Source organism: Aotus nancymaae, unplaced genomic scaffold, assembly GCF_030222135.1.
Source record: "Aotus nancymaae isolate 86718 unplaced genomic scaffold, 86718_ANA_hifiasm-v0.15.2.pri h1tg000062l, whole genome shotgun sequence".
Taxonomy (NCBI): Eukaryota; Metazoa; Chordata; class Mammalia; order Primates; family Aotidae; genus Aotus; species Aotus nancymaae.
In genome coordinates this window covers 4113466-4140023 of record NW_026988476.1, presented here as the reverse complement: position 1 = coordinate 4140023, position 26558 = coordinate 4113466, and the positions used below count along the sequence as shown (strand labels likewise).

The 26558-nt window shown below is 41.1% G+C and overlaps 1 protein-coding gene across 11 annotated transcripts in view; it reads right to left on the bottom strand.

Annotated features, from left to right (window-relative positions):
* Nucleotides 1-26558, bottom strand: part of NPAS3 (neuronal PAS domain protein 3) — an 859804-nt gene that overhangs the window by 14894 nt on the left and 818352 nt on the right. For all 11 annotated transcript variants that reach the window (XM_064365777.1, XM_021674908.2, XM_021674909.2 and 8 more), the window contains 2 exons: nt 15180-15373; nt 11184-11290 (listed from right to left, as the gene is read on the bottom strand). In XM_064365777.1, the coding sequence (XP_064221847.1) occupies nt 11184-11290; nt 15180-15373 (301 nt within the window). The remainder of the gene's footprint in view (nt 1-11183; nt 11291-15179; nt 15374-26558) is intronic.

Genomic DNA, 26558 nt, shown 5'->3' with positions numbered 1-26558 from the left:
GCTCATCACACCAATGAGCCTGGGAGTAAAGTCATAGCCATGTCTGCAAACTACAAAGGGAAAGGAGCAGAAGGAGAGAGGAAGGTTCTGTTTGGAATATCACATCTTTATCATATGGTGTGGGTACTTCTGAGATGTAACGTGGTGTCTTTTCTTTGGTTTATCCCAAAGTTTACTTTTTCCTGTCTAAAATTTTGGGGCCGAGTAGCCTGTGTGTCTCTCATTGAATTCACTGATCACATCAAAGCATCTCTAGAATTACGTCTTTAAAGTTGTATTCTAGAAATTACTTTTAGTTTGAGGATCCCAAAACTTTTAAATGGCCTCTTAGATTTTACAAAGGAGACCTCAAGACATAGAGAGGATAAATATACTTGCATAGGTTCACTTAGAATCTCGAATGGTCCCAGACATACTGGGAACATCTGTGCTGGCACACAGGAACACATTCCTTGCTACTCTGAAGCCTAGGGTGTAACCAGTTGCTTTTGGCTGTTGTTGCTGTAAGGAAAACCAGGAGGCTGCTGTCGGCACCACCCCACCCTCCAAGTTATAGGTGCCTTAGAGTTATAAGCTGCGCTCTTCAGAGGACACAGGTGACCTTCCACTTGTGAGAGGAATACTATAGAGATGAACTGGGAGAGATTTTAATCCTCCCAGTCGAACTTTCCCAGCCTTGCTTAGCTAACAATTAGAATATTCCATGAGTCAGTGTGTCTTTGGCTATTGAAGTCAAAATATTAATACCGCATACCTTTAACTGCGAAGGAAGCTGCAAATACAGTTCAATCAAAAGAAAATTGTAGAGTGCTTACATTTCAGAACATGTGACCTTTTACATCAAACACACGTTTCCCCTGCCCACACCCCCACAAGACTGGATGCTAAGTTTTATTGAATATCTTTTTAAAATGTCACCTGCTCTCTTGGTTTGAGCTTAGTGGTTGGCGTATAAGAAATGTACTGCTTGAGAGAATAATTCCTCTCCCTGCAAATCTGATGAACTTTTCGCTGAGGCACACATCCACGGCCCTGCACACAGTTACCAACAGAGGGATTTCAGTTTTCCTTGGGAAAACTTTGTCCACAGACACAGACTGATGACTGAAAGGACATAAAGGAAGCCAGTGTCTGTGGCAGGAACATAATTCTGGTAGTAAATCAAAACAAATCAGTACAAGTTTGCCTTCAGAAATATGGAGGAAAAAAGAGAACGTGGTCCCTTCCTGTTGGGCTGTTCTACAAAATCAAAGCCAAAGATTCTAAATAGTGAGTTAGTTGTGTCGTAAAAAGAAGGAAGCAGTCTAATTCAGTTTGAAGAGGAGATGAAGAACACATATCAAAAGCAGTCTTTTAGCAAAGTGTCTCACAAAAGGACATTTTAGTGGTTTGCATATGCATTAAAAAGCTGCAAGACATGGTGCATTCAGGTAAGTATAGAATAAATAGGAAATGGTGAGATCATCGGAGATTCCACACTTCACATTCACACAGCCGAACAAAGAGCTTCATTATCGTCATGGCGATAGGAGGACGCATCTGTGGCGCCATTCACCCCCTCCTGGAGGTACCTTCATCAGTGGCCGCAGAGAACGGAGAGCAGGTGCCTTCTGCTAGAAACTCAAAAATTATTTTTGAATTCACTAGAGTGTGTATCTGTGTGTGTAAGTGAGGGGGGTGTGCTAGAATCACACTTTCTACTTAATACCACAGTTGGGTGCTTAGCTATAGCCACTGGTTCTCTTTCTACATTCACAAAACTGGCAGATGAAACATGAAAAAGAATACTGACTCTTTAATCTCTGCTTCTCCACCTAAGGCCCAAGGCAGGCTGACAGGGAACTTCATTCTGGAAACAGGACTTTTTTTCTTTCTTTCTTTCTTTCTTTTTTTTTTTTTTTAAATTCTGGATTACTTTTTCTTCGGCTTTTGAAAACTGTGGGCTATAGGGGAATGAACCTGACATAGACATAAAACAATAGCAAGTTTCCTTATCTAAAAAGTTATAGGCCTTGATGCTTACAGGAAGGTCATTTTCAAAACCCACAGGAGAAACACAATTATAGCCAGAAACTGCATTAAGTGCTTTATTTACTCGCAAAAGAGACAGTTTTTCATTTAGAACTGCTCATAGGATCAACCAAGGCTTTGATGCTATGCAGACTTTTCTATAGATTTTGCAATTAGCGAGCTAGATATCTTAAATAGCAGGCATCCAGAAATTGGTTTTTAGTGTTTTTTTTGGTAAATCTATATGCTGAACAATATTTGGTAAAATTGAAGGATATTTGATACTTAATGTGAGTTATGAGCTTAAGGACCGAAGACCTGTGGATGTTTTGTGAATGATGATGCATCATCTATGGATTTCCCCCCCAATACGCTAATGGCAGGCCCTGCTTGAATTGCCATCTGTGTGATTTACAACCTCAGGAGAGATTTTTTTCCTATACCACTGCCAATTGATAGATTTTTATTAACTGTTAATATCGAATCACGCAGAAAACTTTTCATTGATTTAGAACGCGTCAATTTAAGTTTAAAAAATAAATTCCCCTTTTCTTCATGATAATGTACTGAATTGGAGAACAAGGTTTTAAACACTGATAGTGTTCTAGGACAAGAAGAATAAAAATAGTTGTTGGCATGAGGGACATCTGAGATCACGGTATTTTACAAGCTGTTTTCAGACCAACCAGGGAGTTTCAGTCCCACTCATTCATTCCCTTCTCAACCTAAAATAGTTAAGGATAAAGTATTTTTTTTTAGGACCTATACCTTCTCTTTTTTGGGGGGATTTGTTATAAAAATGAGAAGCAGTGAACTCTTCAACATGGAATTAAGAAAGATTTAAGGGCTAGGAACTGAGGGAAATGGTGGATTTATTCAATCAATTTTTTTTTTTTTTTTTTTTGAGTGCCTACTCTGTGCTAGTCACAAGGGGAGTGTGCAAAATGTGTCCTGGGCCTGTCCTCCTATGTCAGTCTCCATGAGTCTTGATAATTGCATTTCCCTAGTCAGTGATTGGTTTAGGTTTAGAATATGATGAAACACTGGGCAATGAAAGTCAAGTGGAAGTCTCTACTGTGAAAGGTTATTGAAAAAGCTTTATTCACTCTGGAAACAGGGATTTACCTCTACTTGCCTTTGAATGAGAAAGAGATGCTTATGAATCATTCTCACTAATAAGTTTATAACAGGGACAACTGTATGGCAGGTGGAATGGTGGTATGTAGGTCTATGAATGCACAAGGAGGTCTGACTTGGGCTGGGTGAATTCTTTACCTCCCTTTAACAAATAAGCATTTTAAATTACTGAAGCCATTAATATGATTAGGGAGTAGGGAAAACTGAAAACAGACACAGGGATGATGTGGACCTTATACTCAGGTTTATTTTGTCTCTGGTGGGCCTTGTGCTTCTGGAGGCAATCATTTTGTTAAATCCACTAAACATCTTTTTTTTTTTTTTTTTTTTTTTTGTGATGGAGTCTCGCTCTGTTACCCAGGCTGGAGAGCAATGGTGTGATCTAGGCTCACTGCAACCTCCACTTCCCAAGTTCAAGTGATTCTTCTGCCTCAGCCTCCTGAGTAGCTGGGACTACAGGCTTGTGCCACCATGCCAGGCTAATTATTGTATTTTTAGTAGAGACAGGGTTTCACCATGTTGGTCAGGCTGGTCTCAAACTCCTGACCTCATGATCCTCCCAAAGTGCTGGGATTACAGGTATAAGCCACCATGCCCGGCCTAAACATCTTTAAAAAGAAATATATAAGTAGTGAGGCACAGGTATATAAAAACTAGTGTTTCAGAAAATCAGAAATATTTCCAGGAGCCCAGACAATTCCATTTGTTCATCCGTTATATAGATTTTTAGAAGTCCAAATAGTTTGTTGGAAAACATAGATTATTCCATGTAGCAGTCATTGTTGACTGTCCGCTCAACAGCTGTTCTGCCACTTCCTCCTGGACAACAGAAGTCTAATTTTGGATGGCCTCCTCCTAACTCCCAGGAGAATAAACTTTGATTGTTTAAGCCAGATATAGTGATTCTACCCCCTTGCCAGTGAGTGGCTTAGGCTTGGGCACTCCATGACACATGGGACTATGAGACACAAGGTGCTTTCCCTGCCTGCTGTGGTGTAGGGGTGAAGCGCTTCTGGGAAGGTTTTCTGTGCACTCCCAAATGAACACAAAACATTGATGGACCTTTTCCTCACTTTGGACATTGCCCTATGAGGAATTGATGATGGGGAGGTTATCTTGATCTTCTAAACAAGTCTTTTGATCATGAAGAGAAAGTTAAGTCATTTTTTCTGGGATTTTCTGTTACTTGTAACCAGATGCATTCTAGCTGATATGCCCCCACCAAAAGTTCTAGGAAGCCAGAAAAGATGTGGGAGTTCATAAAGAGGTTTGAGTAACCTGATCTTTAGTGAACCCTGCATGTATGGAAAAACTGTTGTATGTTAGACACATGCAGAATTAAATCCTCTGCCACTTGGCCGGGTGTGGTGGCTCATGCCTGTAATCTCAGCACTTTGGGAGGCCGAGGCGGGTGGATCATTTGAGGTCAGGAGTTCGAGACCAGCCTGGCCAACATGGTGAAACCCCCATCTCTATTAAAAATACAAAAATTAGCTGGGCGTGGTGGCAAGCACCTGTAATCTCAGCTATTCTGGAGGCTGAGGCAGGCAGTTGCCGGAACCCAGGAGGCAGAGGTTGCAGTGAGCCGGGATTATACCATTACACTCCAGCCTGGGCAACAGAGTGAGGCTCCATTTCAAACAACAACAGCCCCAAAAATCCTCTGCCACTCATTTGTGTTAAAAAAAAAGTTTGAATGAGGTTTTTTGAGATATGTAGGGTATCATTAAATAAGTGTTTTCAGGAAACAATTCAAAAATAGTTGTATAAGATTGAGAACAAGATGCCATTATAAGAAGTAATGGAATTGATTTTATTTAGGTTAATTGATTTAGGTTAAAATGGATGACTCAGAAGTATTGATTTTTTTTTCTTCTTCGGATCATACCTTATAAGAGCAATGGGTTATTTTTTGTCGAATACAAAGTTTTTCAAAAACTATAATAAAAGCAGCTACTAATTGAAATAATAATAAGGAAAAGCTCCTGAATCCATATGAGAATTTTATTAGAATGTGTCAGTCAAATCAAAGTTCTAGCTTGCTCTCTGGGGAGGCAGAAAAGATCACGTGTTTGGATTCTGTGTCTCTCCTACGCTCTTCTAAGCCTGCAATGCCTGAGACCACTCCTCCATCTCTCTTGCTATCCTCTTTCAAAGTCCAGGGAAAATCTGCCTGCCCTGGGGCTTTTTCTCCATCCTCCCCTTGGTTGCTCTCACCTCTGGGGTTTCTGTGTTTTGTCCATTCATCTTAACAGACCTCATTTTATACCAGCTATTCAGAATTGGCTGTTTCATGCTGCCTTCTCTACTAGTATGTAAGCTCCTCGAAGGTGGAGACGACATCTTAGTTGTTTTTGAAACCTCATAGCAATGACACAGGCTTTGCATATAGTAAGTGCTCACAATGTCAGATGAACTTGAACAGTAACAAAAATTACTGCTCATATTCATTCACACAGTCAAGTACACATAGGAAAAGATTCACCTGAGGAAAAAACCAGTAAGATCTTTTGCTTACTAGGTTGGATATTACTACTATGTATACTCTGTTAAATTTTTCCCGTTGATATTTAAAACTTTACATCTTTGTAAAGAAGTCAGCTTCTTTATCAAGTAATCCTATTCTTGTTTCATTTGAATACTGACCAAGTACCCTCAGAGTTATTTCACTACTCACCTTTTGCTGCTAGTCTCAGAATTCATCCAATGTGAGAGGAAAAGAAAACTGAGATACTCAGTTTGTATTTACTGTTTACTTCACGTAAAATAGTGTCTTCTAAATACTAGAATGGTCTGTACTTTTTCAAGCTTTCACATGAATATGAGTCAGCTGGGGATCTTGCTACCTGCAGATTCTGACTGGGAAAAGCCTCTAATCCTGAGTCTCTGTGAGTTCCCAGGGGGTGCCAACGCCACTGCCCCACTGATGCACAGTGTAGGAAGCCCAGCAGGGATGTGCGCCTGGAGCTCAGCCCTCTCGCTGGTCGCTAGTCTCTGTGCTTGCGTGCCTATGGACTTGAAAAGCCAAAACGAGCACTGTCTCTCTGTTGGTACCTACCATCACCACCTCCCTCACCAAAAACAGTAAGACAAAATAATACAAATTCACTCCTGCGTAAAAACCTGCCTTTATCTTGTCTCCTTGTGACAGTTTTTTTCAGTTAATGGCCAGGCACACGGTGAAGGCTGACTTGGCTTCTGAACAAAGTCAGACATGGTAGCTATTACATGCATTTGCTTTCATGGGAATTTTCATATTCATATGGCAGAAGGGGAAAATCCAGGTTATTTGCTTTGGGAAAAGTCCAGCCAATGACCAGGTTGCAGCTAAATCCCTGAAGACCCACCCCTAAGAAAGGCTGAGATCAGAAAACAGAAAAAAGTCCCCTGTGCTATCTGCATTTGGCCCACCCATCAAACTTGCCACCTTCTCTCTCCTTCACTTGCAGCTTCCGTTTCTGTGTGCAGTGGCTGCATACCCAAACCAACAATTAAATTCCCCCTTTGTTTGTGTGGCAGATGACAAATGCATGGAGGACATCTTGTGTTGCCTAGGCAGGCAGGGCACTTACTTTGATTGATGCTCGGTTGTGGAAAAAAATGAGCTGGGAAGGAATTACAATAGAGGGCCTGCAGACTGGAAGGGGATATACTAATTAGTCCTGCATTAAGCAGTCTGCTTGCATTTGGCGATGAGGCGCCTTCAGGAGGGAAGTGTAGGGGTTATTGATGCAAAACAGCATGGAATGCATTATATCAGGTAGCTGTATATTAGTTTTGTTAGAAAGTATAGAAGTTTATAATTAAGAAATAAACACTTAAGCTACTAGGTTTTTTTTTTTTTTTAAATAAACAGCCCCCAAGTAAATTGGATAGGCCATGCTTTTTAACTGCATATGATCTCAAAGACAATCTGAAGTCTTTCTGTCTTTCTGAAAAACTCTTCCAGAGTATTCTCAGACTGGGTAAGGTGTTAGGAAGGAAAAAAACTGCCACCACACCTACAGTCTCTGGCTCCTTTTCTCTGAAATCCCACAGCTCCAGAGCCTGGAGCCTCGCTGGTGGAGGAGAACCTCATAAAGAGAAAGGAAGTTTTCCCCTAGGCCACTCTTTAAAGTTTTAGAAAGTTGTTGCTGATGTGACCCACAAAGAATCCTAGGAATATCTCAAGACAGATTCAGCTCCTTCTCTAGACAAAGGGCTGAATTAAATGGGAATAAAGAGCAGTGCAAAGCATGCATCTCTGTTTGGTTTAGCATTCTATTTTTGGGGAGCTACAGGCAGAAGAAGAGTAGTAGGTGGTTGCGCTGAAACCTCTCATAATTGAAGAGCCACACAGACGCCACAGGTAACCGGAGTGTGTAACTGTGGGAAGGTATGAGTGAGCATCTCCCAAGTCAGTACCTCCTGAGCAATGGAAAACTGGAGGGAAGAAAAGGTGAAGTGCCCCCAAAATTGCTAATATAAATGGTTTAAAATTCTAACCTTTAAATGTTGATTTGACCTAAAGAATTGGTGAAATTGGTTTTAAATGAAATCACAGAGGTCTTTGGTCACAGCGTGAAACAGGGGGCCCCTAAAACTCCCTTGGTTTTAGAGTATAGTTCTACTAACCTATGATGTTGGAATCAATAATGTGATTCTAACTGATTCTTTATGTTGAAATCCATGAACTATCAGTCGTCTCATGTTAACTTAGTGGAAGAATAGATGGTCTAAGTTCTTGGTTCAATTTATCAGAGTTGTAATCCTAGTACAACTGATATTCCTCTTTACTTTTCTTATTTTAGAGACAAGTTCATTTATGGATTTATAGATGCCTAGGCAAGGAAAAAAGATATAAGTGATAAAGATAGTATTTTTAGTTATCAAAGACTAGTAAGTCTTTTAAAAAAAGTTTTATTGATAAACTGGAGCATAAGACAGATGATAGTTAAAAATCAGAAATATTATCAGATGACTATAACCTATCTTTCAGGACAGAACCAGGAATTGTGCCAATAGCTCTAGGAAGAAAAACTAAATAGTTAATGTGGTTTATTTTTTAACCATCCCTTTGTTTTAGAATTCTATCTTATTCTTGACCTGATTCTATGTCGCCATGACCTTCTCCTGCCAAGAAGGCACAGTTGAGGCCTCCTTCGGTAATAGCCTAGGGCTTTGGACAAGCAAGATGCTGTGCTGGCTTTTTGCCTTTTCTTCCAGTGTTTACACAACCAGGACTTATTACATGCTCTGTCATTTTGTTACTGGGCTGGCTTTGGTTTGAGAATTAGGTAAACATCAGACATTCCATCACACAATTTTAGACTCAATCTTACTTTATAATGATGTTAATCTTTATTGTACAAAGCGAGATGCATTTGTATATTTTAGCATTTTATTTCAGTCACAGAATGCAAAACCTGACATTGGAATCAGTTTGATTTTTTGTGTGTGTGATTGAAGATATTAAGCACTACAAGAACGCTGAAATTTCAATCTGATTAGGATCAAACTTCTTCAGGATCAAAACGCTCTTTTTCCTCCCCCTACAGTTTTACTAATTGTGTGCTACTTGACATTGTGGAGTTATTCCACAGCATGATAGCTAAATATGTGAAGTGTATTTTACTATGCAGAATTATCAGCTCATTCTATTTGTTTTTCATGTGTTTAAGGTTATTAAAAGAACTCAAAATTAGAAGTCATGTATATGAGTTAAAAGAATGAACCCAATCATTGTTAGTAGGCTGAATCATAAAGCAATAGCCAGTATGTCAATATTAAGTAATGAAAAAAATCACAGAATTTGAAAGCATACCTTCTCTGTTTATTAGTTGGCAAGATACCAGAAAAATTAGGAGACTAGCACAATAGTGAATGGTGGAGTGGCTTATTTTCAGCACTCCCAAATTATTCTGGCTACGGAAAATGAGATAAAAGTAAATCAGAAAGAAAGGCATCAAACATATTTGTTGGAGACCTTTGCTTAATGGGGAGAAATGAACTGCCCTCGCTCACTGTTCCTGAGGAATTGTATTTCTTCAAGCTGTAAATCAAATCCCAGAGAGACAGCATGATGTTTTCCAAATAATAACTGAGGAAGACAAAGTTCTTTTTTTTTTGGTCAGCATCAGCTTTCTGAATTTAGACCTTAATTAAGATTCCAAAATGAGAAGGCATCCCCTCTCCACACACATGGTCTATGACAGTGTCCTAAAAACAATACATTCATTTGTGAAGTCTGGATCTCTAGCCTATATTATTCCAAAAATATATCCACGGCTTCTTCCAAAGATCCTGATTTTTCTCCATTTTCTCTAAACTCTGAGCAATGAAGAACCTGATGTTTCTTTTCAGGAAACCGCATCTTTTTTTTCCCCAATTAATTGAAGAGCCATCTGCTTCTATGATACACGACACCCATTCATGCTCAGCAACAAGTGTGCTCCCTAAATCCCTGGTGGGCAATATCAAGACACACGCTCTGTGTTGGGAGTAGAATCTGCTGTGTTGGAGACAGGCTCTTTCCAGATACGTGGTATATACAGATTCTGACTCTGAACTTGGTTCCTTGTCAGTGTTGCTAACACAGGGTTAAAAACACAGTACAGGATATTCATACTTTGAGACTCTGGCTAGCTCGACATCTCCATGTTTTTGAGTATGCAATGAAGAAATAATTGCAACGGGCAGGAAAGATATGAAATAACTCTCTTTGACCATGATAAGAAAGGGGAGAAGAGGCAAATACTTTTCTGCATAAACACTTCAACTTTAGGCTGTGCCATCTCATTTGTGGTACCTTGCATATACACCCATGTGTTGTTTAATGACGGGGATCCGTTGTAAGAAATGTGTCGCTAGGCATCATTGTGCATCATTGTGTGGATATCACAGAGTGCACCACTTACACAAACCTAGATGGCGTAGTGTACTGCACACTTCGGCTGTAAGGTATAGGCTATTGCTCCTAGACCAAAACCTGTACAGCATGTTACTATGCTGAATACTGTGGGCAGCTGTAACACAGTGGTAAGTATCTGTGTATCTAAACATAGAAAAGGTACAGTAAAAACACAGTATCATAATCTCATGGGACCACCATCATATATATGGTAGGTAGTTGACCAAAATATGGCTAAGTGGCATGTGACTGTATTTTAACTCAGAGGTCCAAACTGGGGTTAGAACCTTCTAGGGACATAGCTAGGGGCAGGGGGAGGAACTCATCTTTCAGGAAGAGTCTACTGAATGCTCATAAAAAGGACCTCTGGTCAGAAGAGGGCCACCAGATCAGTGCTGTAGTCAGACCCCTTCCATGGACAGCGTGAACAGCCATGCGGTTAGAAGTGGGCTCCACACGATGCTGCTGTGTGTTGCTGGCCCAGCCACACACTGATGCTCCCGTTTTGCTCGCATGCACAGAAGGTCTTTTGGAGCCTGTGGCTTGGGGGCTGGGAGTCATATTCAAAGAGCTGAGATTAGTTACCATTTCCCAGGAGTTGAGGGATGGAGATACCTACTCCTCTAATTCTCTTTCCAGAAACAGTGAAAACACTGATTTTGAGAGCTGCTGTCTCCACACAGTGTGCTCTGCCCCATCTCCCTGGCTTGCCCCTAAGTTTTGTGGCTGGGCAAGTAGGCATTTTTATAAGGCTCTGGCTTATTTGAACTTGTCTTCTCCTATGTGTATTTTGAAACTGAAACCACAAATTTCAGAGTGGAAGTTGCTCTCCAGAATATGAAAGGGTCAAGAAAGCACTTAAGACAGAGGTTCCCCCACCACTTCATAGGAGAGACAGCACAAGACACCACAGAATTCTGGGTGAGTGCCTAAAGATCCAGCAATTTCTCTGGGCCTGAGGTCCAACTTTCAATCTAATTCTAACACAAGTTGAAATGATTTATGTCTCACTTTTTCTCACTGCACACTGACAGTCATCTGAAACGTACACAGGAAAGATGAAGGGAAAAGTCAGCACTGACACCAAACGAGCCTCAGAGAGAGCTGACATCAGCCCGGGTTATTCCCCCACACAGGAGGTACTTACAGTCCAAATGACTGTGCCTGATGCCCTCCACGTCTTCAGCATGGATGAAGTGGTAGCATCTCTTCCCTACGATATCTACAGGGGTCAGATCCATATAATCACTAATCCTACAAAGAGAAGAACACAGGCTGGAATTCAGAAGGGAGGAAATATAAAGAAACTGTCAAATAACTTAGAAACAGATCTACTGACACATTTCATTATACTACTGTACCTGTGAGGAGGTGGCACTGTGAAGGAAAACCCTTTATAGATAAGATTATTTCTTTAACACATAACAGTCTTTTTCAAAAGTAGGAAATGTGTTAGTTTGAGCAATTGTGTTTAAATAATTAGATAGGTTTTTCTCTTTCTTTGGCATTAAGAATGCACATTTAGACAACATAATTCCATGAAATTATTGAGAATCAGTAACAATGCAGTATCCTCATTACAGGCCAAGATAATTCAAGGTTACATAATAAAATAAAAACATGTTATGTTTATACCAAATGATTAGAGACACCTTTCATTTAAACAGATTGGTCTTCTATTGGGTATTTCCATGAAAAAGGGCTTCAGCAGCTTCTTGGCACAAAGTCCAAATTGGCATTTCAAGGGATATAATTTAAATGCGGAGACACACAGATGCCTGGGGGTATTATCTTTTTTAGTCTTAGTCATTTGGGAGCTCAGCTTTCACTCCTGGCCCTTTTAACTGGTACTTTGTGGTGGATTCCACACAAAAACTTTTAAATCCTTTCAGCAGCTCTTCCAGGCTTATGCTCGACAGTACGTGTGTGTCAGCCTCTGTCACTGATTGTCCAGACGTCGATGTCCTCAGGCAGAGCACGGAAAAATAGAACCCAAATTGGAAAACATGTTGGGGAATCTGCCTGGTTTACGCAAACATGTCAAAACGCGTGTTACCCTCTGTATTACCAAGTGCAGATTCCTTTTGGTCAGTCCAAAGTGGAATATATTTTTTGTTTAATTTATTCTCCTTACTCTTCATGTGTTTTTTTTATGACTTACGGCATATGGTCTATTCAAATATGAAGTAAATCTTTAGAAATGACACATTTAAGAAACACATGTGATCATTGTTGGAGAGTTTTCTGGCCCCGAAGGCAGGGAAATAAGAAAGAAAAACAAACAAAAAAAGAAACATAATTAAAATATATTACCCAGCAAGTGAATTTCTCAGTGTCTAGCAATTTAAATAATATTTTTGGCCCAAGTAGGGTTTTTGGTAAGATAAGATTGATTGGGGAAATAAAAAGTAGGGTTTTCTAAGGATTTCGTAGGTTTCTGGTATGAAACAGATTAGTTGGTGTTTTCCGAAAACCATTAGCTATTTTCCAAGCACAGTTGACACCCCATTTCTGCAAATGAAGGAACAAGGATTCATTAAAAGACCCTCCCTCATTGGTGTTTCTGAAATTTGCCAGCTCCTCTGAAAGCCGATGTCGGCTTTGCCCGAGGCTGTCCTTGGGAATGCAGAGAAGAATGGTCTGCGGAGTCAAGGAGCAAGGCTTACTTTCTAGTTAACAATTCCCTAATTAAATAATAAACCCCAGGAAAAAGCCATTCCATTCTTTAGGGAAGGCATTTCTTTAGTTTATTCTTTTCTTGAATTAAATCCTTCAAACCGATCCAAGCCCTTCTCTGTACCAGAGCCTGTTACTGTGGTGAATGTGACTAGCCTGGTGTTTGAGGGTCTCTTCACATATATCTCGAAAGCACCAGACCAGTTGGATGACCCATATCAGGATCAGAATCCTGATGGCATCTTTTACTCTGAGCCTCAGTTTCTTCATCTGTATAACAATCCAAGAGGTTGGTGAGGGGATGAATGAATGGAATGAAATTAACATAGCATAGTGCCTGGCACACAATATGCTTTTCCTCAGATCAAATATGCAATTACTTTTCATACAGGTATTTTTCATAATTACTATCATCTGAGATGGGAAAAATGCTGTATTGTATTGGCTAATAGGAGACTGTGAAAAGCTTTTTTCTTTCTTTCTTTTTTTTTTTTTTAAGGAAGAAAAACGCCAAAAGCAGGTCACAGAAAATGATCTCAATTACTAGAGTAGCACCATGAGGCGTTCGGGTCCATGGAACTTGTCAAAAGAATTAATGAGTTGATCACAGGAATGAAAATTAAGTGATGTTTTGGGATAGGACAATCATTGGAAGTTTGGTAAATAAGACGAGGGCCTGTTCTTTGGAGGGAGAGGTGGCTGGTAGTCTAAATCAAGGGAGCTGACGTGCGTTTTCAGAGGCAAAGCCATAGTCCATGCTCTGACTTGATGTCTGTCTTCCCTGGGTGGATCTCCTTCTCCAGCATTCTTCATTTTTAATCAGAGGAGAAATAGCTTTGTGGGCTGGGCTGTAACCGGGTTCTTTCATGGGTACAGATGTATGAAAAGTCCCCCTCAGAGGTTTTCTGTCCAGTCGCTTGCCATTTAGTCTGACTTCTGAAGAAAAGGAAAAGAGACTCCAGGGAGACTCCACAGGAGTCAGCAAGTACATGGGCCTTTGAATCTCTTGGCTGAGGACAAGTCAGTCAGTGTTTCTCTCTTAGCTGAAATTGCCCAAAGGTCATGGAGATGGCAGCAGCAACTGCCTCAGAGAACTGCCCTAAAGCTTAAGTGAAATTGTGTAGGTGATGAGCTTTGCACATGGCCCGTGTGTAGTAAGTGATCAGTAAACGCCAGCCATCTAAGACCTGCCAATTCCAGCGAATCATTCTGGCTAATGCGTCTTTCCTGATGGTCGGTGGCCCTTCGAGAATACCTTAGACATACCCACGATGTCACGATGATAAACTTTTTAATAAATGCCAACAAAACTTGAAATGCAGATTCAGAGTTTCTTATCAAATAACAGCAACAGGTTCATGAGATCTACCCTATTGAACACTCATAGCTCAGGTGGGTATCTTTTCCCAGGGTGAATTCTTTCCTTTGAATCGGATCCTGGTCAGAAACAACAGGCAGTTTCCAATTTGATCTCAACATCTTCAGAGCTCCCCAGTGGACTAAATGCAGGGGCTATCTTCTTCTTGGCTAGTCTCTGGCGAGGTCAGTTCCCTGAGTCACTTGACCATTCTGCTCTTAAGTTTCTCCTCTGAGGGCACTCACAGGGCTCAGTGAACAAGCCTGACAGCAGTGCTGCAAAAGCTTCCTCCCCAAATTGACTCAGTAATTCTCCCTGTGGCACCCAAGGATGGAGAGTATTGCCAGAGCTTCCTTCCCACGCTTGGCACGTGGGTGGTTCCTCTCCACTGCCCTCCCTGTGCCCCATGGCTTCCTGTTCAAATCAGTCTGCTGATGGGCTGCTGACTTCTGGGTGAAAGGTCTGAAGGGGCACTGTCCCATTTCCTTGTCCCTTGCTTTGTGCTTAATGGAAAAAGCGAACTTTTAAACCAGAGGTTAAAAAGTCCTTTTATAAAAGCTTAGTCTTGAGGAAGAACTGCCAACTCATTTATATGATGAGTCATCTTTTTCTTAATTTATAAAAGTGAAATCCTCAGGATGACAAAGTTTTATTTAATAGCTTTGCAAATTTCTTTTTCATCCTTTTTCCTCTGGGGGCCTCAGAGTCTCATTTGTTCTTTCCATGCTTAGCGTCTATGTGAACACGGACCACCATGAGGCTGGGCCCTCGAATTAGTCAGAAGTGGGTCCTGCGGAGGCATCAGGCAGTATGTTTTACTGCATCATTTTGCCAATGGCATCTAAGCCCTGCTCTTTCCTTGGGTTCTCAGCCAAAATGGGATGCCTGTGTATCCCGATTCATTTAATTGATGTCCCTAACGTAAGTCAGGGCAGCAATGCAAATTTTAAATAAAAAGCATGTTTGGTGTCAGTCCAAGTGGCCATTAAAAAACAAGATCAGGATTTAGAATGAGTCTCACTGGGAGAGTACCATCCTTCAGACGGCCGAAACGCAACCCTCACCAATGTGCAACGTGCAACAGGGCAAATGAAAACAAAAACGAAGTACCTATTTTCACAGTAAATGATATTGAGGTCCATATTTACTCGAGTGACGAACATATGGCAGTCAATTCTGACTTCATTGATCGTCGGGGGAGGCAAGGCATGTGCAACAACCACGAGACCCATGATTTGGCTGGGGACGGTCCTCCCGTGGGACAGCGACACTCTCAGGCGTAGCCGGCCTGTTATGTGAATCACCTGTAAAAGAACATTAAGTACAGGACACCAGTCAAATTTACATCCCAGATATAACAGCATTTCTTTTGAGAAATGCAAAATTACATCTGGAACAACCAACATTAGCTTGTATCTTCTCTAATCATAATGGCCGTCGGCATGCCCTCAGTGTCCTTGTGGCAAGAGACAAAAAAGCAGCAGTATTACGCTCCAAGCCTTCCTCAAGGCAGCATTCTTATGGTGCTTTTGCTATTTTTTAAGGACTTTTTTTCACATTGAGGGAAAATTCATAATCAAATAAAATGACCAAAAAGTTGAGCACTGAGCTGCAAAAGGAAACGTTTTCATTATTAGCCCTTATTAATGGACGACATCTGCCTCTCTCCAAGTCGGTACTTGAGTGGGATTACATGGCTGTCTCCTTTCAGATGTGTGGCTCTGAGCCTTCCTTCATTCAGGGGTTGATATTGCAAAAGGCCAAAGACTCCAATGAATAAAACACTCAGTGGCAATGACATGAATGGGTTCTTTCGAGGATAGATATTTCCTGGTAGGCAGCACTGAGTTCCCAGGGGTACAGTGATTTATTGCAGTGCCCTATGGGGTTGATGGTCAGAAGACTTTGGCCCATGATTTGTCCCTGGAGCTCATACTAAAGTAGGGTCAGGAAGACTTGAGCCATCTTAGTGGCAGCTCAGAGGTATTTGCCCAGAAATAGGAAGGAAAATACTGGGCTGTAATTTTCAGTTTCTTGGCCAAAATAGTCCAGGCCACCTGGAACCAAGCAAACCTTTGTGTATAAATTGCACATAGAAGAGCCATAGTGAGAACTTACTCAAATGATGCTCTGGGGAAACAAAATCATAAAAGGGTAAAAAATAGGAAGGATGTGTACTGCTATGCCTCAGGATGCAGAAGGAAGGGCTGGGTGGGTGAGTGTGTGCACACACATGCATGTGAACTCTAGCTGTGTCCCCAAGACCCTGCTACAGTGTGGGGAATCCTCCAAAGCCAGGCAATAGAGGTAACTGCCATGATTCACAGTACCATGGAGTTTAGTTTAGTGGCTGAGTTTCCGTATTTGCTTTGCAGCTGCAAATCTATCACTGAGTGCCAAACTATCTTTTGAGATTCTACTTTCCCTCCTTTGCGCTAAGGAACTGGAGTGGGAAGTAGGTCTCTTGCCTCCCAGGAACAATATGATCTAGCGTCTGCTCTCCTTCCTAGGGGCTCGACTGGCAATTCCTTTTCCATTTTATTTTTGTTTCTCTTAAGTTACTCAGTTTTTCAATAGCGAGCCCACACTACTGTCAGTCAGAAAGCAGGATCAAAGCTTACAGGGCTGCCCTTCAGAGTCCTAGCTGTTCTAAATAATACCTCTTCCCTGTCACCCTTCACATTTGCGCCCACAGCTGCGGATCTGGAAACACCAATAGGGAGGATTATTTAGGTTATTTCAGCAGCAGCTTTTCGACCACCCACATTTGAAGTTGACTAAATTCATACTTAATGTACCTTTGCTTTAAGCTTTGGTCAGATGAGCTACTTTATGAATATTTGAAAATGTTCCTAGAGGCAAGGATGCTAAAACACCATCACAGACACACATTTTTGCAAGACCTCATTAACTAATAAAGAAATAGCTAAAAGAAATAGGATTAACTTCACAGGAGGGGTGTTAACAGTCCCTGGTCCTCCTCCCAGCTAGGCTTACATAGATGCTCATTTATCATTATCTGTCTTGTTTTATCAGGAACACTCAGCTTCTTGGAAAAACACAGATCTATAAATGCTCAGGAAAACACACATCCAGAAATGATATGCTAAATAAATCCCCACTTGGTATTCTATTCTAAAGCAATTTAAAGGCATCTGGGTTGGAAAACATTTTGGGAAGGCAGATAGGCTACCAGGCAGGAGCTGTCAGCGTATCAGATTGACCTAGCCTCTGATCTCCAGCTTTGCCTGTGGCCATCATGGTATTGAAGGGGGTCAAAGTTGGGTCCAGTAGGAATCTAGACTTGCAATTTTCTGATTCTGGGCAAGTCACGTAGCCATGGACAAGTCACGTAGCCTCTCTCTGTCTCAATTTCCTTTTCTGTGAAATGGAGATAACAGTGACTATAAACTGGAAAGACTTCTACACATTTTATTATGATGTCTCTGTTTGCCTTTAAAAATATTGGCCAGTAAGGACAAGGACAAAGTATTAATTTGGTTTTGATCAAAAGCCTAATAAATGACTTACTATTTTAAAGGATCATGACATTTCATATTTGGAAGAAAATTTGGGAGGGTCTATCTTCATTCCTTTCCTTTTTAAATTTTAGGTGAAGAAGGAGGCTCCAGAAAGCTCATCCCTGTCCAAGGTCACCTAGCTTGTAAATGGCAAATAGTGCCTGGAACCCAGGTTTCCATGTCTTGCTAAGTGTCACTTCAACTTAGTTACGCCTGTGTGCACATTCACATTGAATAAAACTTTAGAAGCATATACCACATGCCAATTTATTATCTTAAGTAAACTGTATATGAACTTTTGAAAAGATTTTATTTATTTTATTTTATTTTGAGATGGAGTCTTACTCTGTCACCAGGCTGGCTGGAGTGCAGTGGCGCTATCTCGGCTCACTGCAACCTCCAACTCCCTGGTTCAAGCAATTCTTCTGCCTCAGCCTCCCAAGTAGCTGGGATAACAGCCATGTGTCACCACGCCCCACTAATTTTTGTATTTTTGGTAGAAACGGGGTTTCACCATGTTGGCCAGGATGGTCTCGATCTCCTGACCTTGTGATCCACCCACCTTGGCCTCCCAAAGTGCTGGGATTATAGGCGTGAGCCACCGCACCTGGCGAAAAGATTTCATTTATAACCAGAAGCTCAAGTTATTTGAAAAATCTTTGAGAAGTAGCACAAACTAAAAAGAAAGACAAACAAAAAATCTAAGATTACCAGAGCAGTAACTAAATAGTTGTCAAGAAATGTCAAACAACAATAAGAGGATGTGTTTGTCTGTTTGTATGTATGTGTGTGGGTTGAGGGAGGGTGGAATTGAAGAGAAGAAAGGGATACCTGTTAGATCCCACATTTTTTAGGTTTAAATTAACATATTTTTTCCAAATTCATTTCATGATGCCAACAGAGCTTTTTCTCCCCCAGGTGACAGGTTATGTTCAAATTTCAGAAACACATCTGACAGCATGTATCCAAACATGTAGATAGCTGAAATTTTCATTTTATAGTTGCTTTTAAGGCCTGAGATGTACAGAAAAGAATCTGATTTTTTCAAATTCTTTCATGGGTTCAAATCTTAGCTCTGTCACTTAATAGCTGTACAACTATGATACTAAGATAAATGAAATGACTTGCTTTTTTCCCAGGTTAGTATATCAAAGATTTAAAACCTTGTACAAAGAAAAAAGTACCCTGCAAAGATTTCTTTTTTCTTGAGATGGAGTGTTACTCACCCTGTAGTCCAGGCTGGAGTGCAGTGGCGTGATCTCGGCTCACTGCAACCTCCGTCTCCCAGGTTCAAGCAATTTTCCTGCCTCAGCCTCCTGAGTAGCTGGGATCACAGGCATGTGCCACCATGCACCGCTAATTTTTGCATTTTTAGTAGAGACGGTGTTTTAGTAGAGTCTCCCTATGTTGCCCAAGCTGGTCCTGAACTCCTGACCTCAACTGATCCACCCGCCTTGGCCTCTCAAAGTGCTGGGATTACAGGCATGAGCCACTGTGCCTGGCAGTTCTTTGTTTTCTTAATAAAGTTAACGAAAGGTATTTTCTTGGTTCTTTAGTTTCTAAAATGCATAATGTATGAGGGAGCTTGCTAGGTATCAGGAAGCTGATCGAGGTGAATCAAATGTAAACCTGTCCTCAAAGAGTTTACAGCCTCTGAGGTGGGGAAAGACATCTATAATTATTTCTAATATGACCATAAGAGGGAGATGATTCAGTATCTGATCAAGAAAGTGGTTTTTGATCCAGATAATACAGAGTCACTTGTGAAGCTTTGTTAATCTCTGAATTCCCAGACTCAGTCCCCCAGAGATTCTAATTTGATGGGACTGGGCTAGGGTCCAGCATTTGTTTGTGTTTTAAAGTTTCAGAGGTAATACTAACTATCCGAGAATATCTGGCAAATGGGATTGGAGTTACACCAGTGGTTCTCAACCATGGCTACACATTGGAATCACCCAGAGAGTCTTGAAAAGTCCCCATGTCCAGGCTGTACCCGAGAGCTGTTAAATCTGGATCTTGGGTGGTAGGGCCCTGACATCAATATTCAGTGACATTTTAAACGTTTTCCAGGCTGGGCATTGTGGCTCACACCTGTAATCCCAGTACTTTGGGAGGCTCAGGGAGGAGGATTGCTTGAGCCCAGGAGTTCAAGACTATCTCTAGAAAAAATGAAAAAATTAGCTGGGCCTATTGGTTTATGCTTTGGTCTCAGCTACTTGGAGGCTGAGGTGGGAGGATCGCTTGAACCTAGGAAATTGAGGCTGCAGAGTTGTGATTCTCCACTGCATGCCAGCCTGGATGACACAGCAAGATCTTATCTCAAAACAACAACAACAACAACAACAACAAACCCAAGTCTTATAGGGCTACTTGGAGGGAGTGAAAATGTGTGCAAAGTGCCTAGGTATATGCCTGATGTGTGGTATATGCTCAACAAATACTGTTTGATTAATTAATCAACATGTTCCATAAGAAAGGTTTGGAATAAGATCTTCAGGAGTTCAGGATAGGAAGAAAATACTTTTTGCTGAATGGATCCAGGAGCATTTCAATTGGTGTCAGCAGGAGAAAAGACAGAGATTAGGCCAAGATGGGCGGTACAATCAATGGAAATTGTCAATGGGACCTGAGAGGAGCTGTCATAATTTTGTGCCTGTCCCATAGGATGATGAAGACAACAGGCTAAATGGTAACTAAATGGTAACCAGTGAAGACAAAGATGATTTCCCTGTGAACAGTTTGTACTTTAGCAGCCTGGGAAGATCCTGGAGAAGGTGTCTAGGGGATAGATGAAAGTAAGAATTAGGCACTTAAGTGATGATAGTTGAAGGTGTAGTTATGGAAGGTTATTTTTTTCTTCCTGGAGGTGATAGTTAAGACCAAGAAATTCAATAGAATTTCCAATGGAGAAAACACAGATAAGAGTGCCAAAGGCATTTTCCCCCTTTGAGTAGCTGAAGCCTCAGGCAACTTATGTTTTTGCCTTTGTTATTCACTAAATTGAGGTCCTCTTGCTCCATAATAATTTTATTTAAAAAATAGAACATTTCTGAAAGCTCTTAAGCACCCTTTTTCTCCATCCACAATTCCATTCTAACATAAATGCCAAGCTTGCCATACCACCACCAATCCCACTGCTAACATAGCAAAGAATGGGTAAGGCTTCCTTGTAAAGTTAAGCAGGTGAATGGAAAATGATGGTGTGTACAGACATATAAGCCTAGATTCTAATATTATGTCAAGAGCCATGAAACTATAAAAAAATCTACTTGCTTTAAAATGAAAGGAATATTGTGGGGGTAAAAATAACATTGTATTGGGAAAGAGAACATCTGCTTTCAGTCCTGGTTCTGGTAACTTCGGCAAGTCTTCTAGCTTGGCAAGGTAGGATTTCCTCAAGTATAAAACGGTGTCAAAGAATCAGGCAATGATGCCTACGATTTTCACTCATCCCTGGAGAGTTCTATATCCAAATGCCTAATGGAGTGGCCTCTCCTGTGCCGTAGCATTACCCTGCTCCTCCTTTACAACCCTATAGTGGGGGCAGGAGTTTCAGAATACAGCTGCAAATTGACAAATGCAGTTGACTTTAAGAATTAATTAATGGGGATGTTATGGATCATATCTGAATTGAAATAAGCTTTGTTTTGGCCTATGCTGGGTAAAAGCTGCCTCAGTGGTCTAAAGGTTCATCTTAGTCTGGTCTTAAATCTCATCTATATCCATTCTTCAAAAGTGCTTTCTGAACTAAAAGATTCTTTGCCCCTGAGCTCAGTCTTATATAAGAGCTCAACCCTCGTGCTTCCTTTCGTTGTTCCTGTTTCATCATAAAAAGCTGTACAAAAATGCTAAAACTCATTTTTCTAAACTCCTTACACAGCACTGCCCGGATGCCAGCAACAGTGAAGCAGAATGCACAAGATTTCTGAGTTGAAATCCCATCATCTTTGATAAAAATGTCCACATTAGCATTGTTTGATCATCCCATAGTGAGGAAATCATTGTTTGACTTTTATTTTTCTTCTCTGCTACAAGGAGCGGCTGTGTGTGATGCTGTTAAATGCATGTCCGCAGAGTTTAGGATGAGTGTGGGAGTGTTAACAAGCCACATTGCTTGGGCGAATGTATATTTCTCTTGCTGCCATATGCTCCTTTCAGTTTTCTGTTAGTGATACACACTTAGATGTGCTCCACTAATATCCTCTCATTATAAACAAGCCCGTCACAAAGACCTTGATAAAACCTCCCCTCTGTCAATACTTTAGGAAAGAAAGTCCATGACAGAAAAATACATCTGGAAGCCATTCTCCTTTCTTTTACGACTAAATCTCAGTTCTAGTAATATAAAATGTTCTCTTTAACAAAAGGAAGTGCCAAGTACTCTGTGCATTATTTTCCACATATAATGTAAAGTATAGAATAGGGCTAGGCAACGAGGGGAGCAAAAAAGGCTGCAGGCATGGCAAAAAATGACAGAGTCCCTGGGTGTAGAGCATCTTCAGAGATTCTTCACTTGTCCTTTAAGGGAATCCAAATTTACCTTAAAAATTAAGCTTCCTTCTGGCACTCTGGTCCCTTTTCTTTTTTTCCCTCTGTAGAAGTCTGGTTTAGCATACAGATCGTCAAATCACTAGCTCAGGTGGGAGAGTCAGCTAATTATTTTTAAGTGACGGGGGCTTTGAGGTGGCCTGAAACCTGCTGAAAGATAAGGGCTTAGCCAGGTCTTCTGAACCTAAACATCTAGCCTACAGCATAACAACTTAATCTGAACCAGCATGAGAATATCAACCTTGTGTAAAATTACTTCATGCAAATTTATAGGGAGTGGGGTTTCCAGGATTTAGACTATATTCATCGGCTGGAACATCTGCCCCAGCAGATCTGCTTCTGCTTCACTCATGCCACCTAGGTCTCTCTTTGCACAAGGCCTGAAGAAAACAAATAACAATAAAAACAAGCCTTAGCTGGAACCAAGGACTTTTCCACAGACGCAAGTACCATGGAGAAGAAGGCTCATAACTGAAAGAGGAGCTCTTAGATCCTCTGGGAGGCAGGAGCACAGTGGAATGGCATTTCCTTTCCCTTCACAGCATCTCAGATTTTAGTTCTAAAATCTGACTGTAGAACTAAAACTGTAGGTTTTGTCATAAGTCACAATGGGACTTTAGCAACTGGGGATAAGAAAAGGCAGAACAGGGAAGAGTTGACTTCACAAGGGGGAAGTGGGATCCAGGGACTGTGTGGCAATGCAGACCTCCTCCAGGGCCCAGGAGGATGCCACGGGAGAGGTGGTCCTGGAGTGCTGTCATCGGCTGCGTATGGACACGGCTGTCAACTCAGGAAGCAAGTGGATGGTGGGGCTCTTTCTGGGAGTTTATCCCCCCAAATTTCCCTAAGATCAGGGATATTCAATATTAGGGCATAAGGGAATAAGCTTCAGCACTTAAGGATAGAAGGCCAGCAGGAATTAGGTTGTCAGGGCTTCAAGTGAACTGAACTTAAGGGCAGCTCTGGTGATGGATAAGAGAGCAGGTGAAACTGGGTTCCAGGGAGAGAATCCTAGCCAAAGTTAGGGAAGAAGGCTGGCAGAAACCAGTCCTATGGCATAAAAAGTCTACAATTACATAGAAAGCGTTAATTCTCTGGGACTCCATGATCTTTCCCATGTTTTAAATGGGAATGAGGTGAGCAGGAAGAGTGGTATAATTGGAGCATACTGTTTGACGCTTGGTCTGATTCCTGCAAAGACTTAGTGAAGGCTGGTTCAGGAAATGGACAGATCTGAAGTTATACATAAGGACACTGCAGACTATGGAAGGCAGAGGAAAGGAAAGGAGTCAAGGGCTTATTTCTCTGCTCTCACTGACATGCTAAAGTCCTAATGAAAAACAGACTTCAGGTACAAGTATGCATGTAAACATGGGTATTCTTACTCTTCCACATGAAGTCAACTCACTTTGTTCACTACCCAGATAACTAAAATGACTAAATGTCCCTGGCACTGGCACATGAGGGAAAACCTATTTTGTTCTTTACTTTAATTGGAAAGCCTACAACACCTAATGCTGATGTGAGGGATTTCTTTTAAACAAACAAAAAAACCTCTGGGGTGAGTGGTTCTTATATTTGAATGTGCACAAGAATCACTTGGAGAGCTTATGAATAACGTGGCTTCCCAGGTTCCTGCCCCAAAGGTTCAGATTTTCTAAATCAAGAGATGGGCCTGGGAATGTGCATAACAGCAAGAACTACAAGTGTCCCAGATGACAGTGGCTGGCAGGACATACCCTCCACCCAGCTGCAGCTTCCTCTCCATCACGAGAGCTGAATGAATTGAGAGATCTTAATAAAGATGACCCAGGTGCACATCACAGACTGCCTTCTAAATGAGCAAAGAAAGATGAACATATATTTATGATTAAAGCTGTACTTAAAAAAATATCCTACTTTGTAGAGCATAACTTGTTGCCTTTTGGCTGTTTGAAAATGGAGGATCAGTGCATGAGAAGCAGGAACCCTTGGCTCATGTGGGATCAGGGCATATTTCCTGTGCACACTCCTTTATCTGTGAAAAGGTCTGCATTCTCTCGGTGGCCGCACCACAGTGGGCTGCACTGTAGTGCTGTAAGCCTCTGGGGGAGGCTAAGCTCTGCCAATCCCCTCCCCCTCGCCCAGCCGGCCCCTGGCTGAGCTCCTGATTAATTCCGGGGATCCTGAGAGGTTAACCCTTCATTGGATGGCTCCAGTGGGGAGCTGAGAGATTGCTAGTAATTTTTCACCCTTGTTTTTTTTTTTTTTAATGCAGAAACATTTTCTAAGGCAGCAAATAAAAAATTATTTTTAAAACCCACATTTAAAATACATTAGCCACAGCATTCTCTTCTTACATGAGTGTATCCTCCAAACATAACAATTATTTCCCATCCATCTCTTTTAACAAACTTCACATACATAACATAAAAAATATAGCTATAATTACAGCTTTAGCTTCTCAAAATGTGTCTGGCCCCCCTATTTGCTTCCTGTTCCCTTTGGAGGAAATAGTCTTTCTTCTCCCAAAGATAAGATTTTTTTATTGGGATAGTTTAACTAAGCTGGAGAGATCTCCTTAATGAGATTATGTAAATGTATGCCAAGGATATAAACCACATTTTCTCAGAGAGTGGAACACTTCAAATATCATTTAATAAAACAGGACCATGGGTAGAAACACCTCGATAAATTGTTAAGGGGTAAAGCAAGAAGGCTGAACTATACACATCTGATCAAATTTCATTTGATTCAGTTACTTTATTAAAGTCTCCTAGAGAAGGACAGAGGACCATTGTGCCAATGTGGAGGGGAACTTTTTTATTCCTCTGTCACTTGATGTGAAGGTGGGGGGATATCGCCCTTCGTGGCCCCCTGAGGCCCCCTGTGGTTTAGTGTCATTGTCTTGAGGGTAGAGAGGCAGTTCTTCTCAATATTACAGACTGCAATTGTATTTTCCAGCAAGATTATATAAAAAAAGAAGACTCAGAACTAGTCATACATCAGGCAAGAAAGAAAAACTGCTTCCCTCCTCCCCCTACCCACCACCACCTCAGGAAGAAGTACTATACTATACTGCTGCACTTTCTTTGGGGTCCATGAGCTCTTATTACACAAGACATAACATAAATCAAGTATTTTCTATTTCCTATTCTTGCTTAACACCTTTGTTGAATATGCATTTTACTTTCATGTCTTGAGTTTCCCAACTAGACTTGTTCTAAGTTAGTCTCTTTAGCCTTTGTTTCTCTTGAGTTTTCCTAGCAGAACTTGGACACAGACACTAAACTGCAATAAATGCCACAGATGCTCAGAGACAGCCATGTACCCCTCTGCCGAAGACGGTAGTCCTGGAGAACATTCTGCTGCTGTGAGAAAATGTGAAGGCAGCCTCATGGAAGGGTAGCCTCCCCAGTGCCCACATTCAACTTCAAGGTCTCTAGGAGAATAAACGGTTATAAAGGAAAACGTGAAGCCAGTCACTCCCGCGTTCCTCAGTTTTAGAGGATGTAGAAGTGAAGAGAATTGTCCATGTAGGTGGGTAAAGCAGCCCTAGGAAGTGCAACTCTGCTATCTCTTGAGCTGAAATTTTTTTTAAATAATCCATCCCTTTAAAGGGGAAACCACAAATAATAGTGACTCTGTTTCTTATAATTAAAATTGTTTAAAGCAAATATGTGGGTCATATATATTTTGGGGAAAAAACCTCAATATTCCCCACATTTAGATATAAATTCCTTAATAATCAAACGTAAAAATGATCAATTCCCAAGAGGCTGCAGTAGGTATCTGGAACTCTTAAAGTAATGAACGAACAAAGAGACTTCTCTAAAGGCATTTTAGACACTATGTATGAGAAAGAAAGAATGCAAACTGGAAGCCAATATTCCTCAGTTTCCCTGGCATACTTGGGCAACATGTAGTTCTTGTTTGATGGTAAGGACCTTTTTTCTCAGCATCTACCTTTTTCCTTGGGAAAGTGAGCCTGCCTACGCTGCATCTGAGACTAGCCCTTCCTTAGCAGACTGTATTTAAATCCAATCTCTTTAAGCACAAAGCCATGACCCATCACCAAAACCCTAAGCCTCTGTAACTTTCTATCTCCTTTCTCTTCTTGGTTTACACTCTTTGCTAGGCAGAGATGTTCTGTGTTTAATTAATAGCACAGGACATTTTCTTCCGTTTCTTAAGCTGCCCTTTGAACTCTATAGCTAATTTTTATAAGGCTGTTTAATTCAACCCCATATTTCATCCTAAATAAGAATAATTTCTAGCAGCAATATACCTCTTGAAATGTCTCGCTTTATGGAATGAATGAATCCATGGCAGTGCCAAGTACCTCTTGGGTTCAGCATCCCAGAATGAGATTAAATGAGATCAAGTTGGAGCTGGAATGGGCGTGGAGACCTCTCGGCAAACCCTTCCACATTAAAGATGT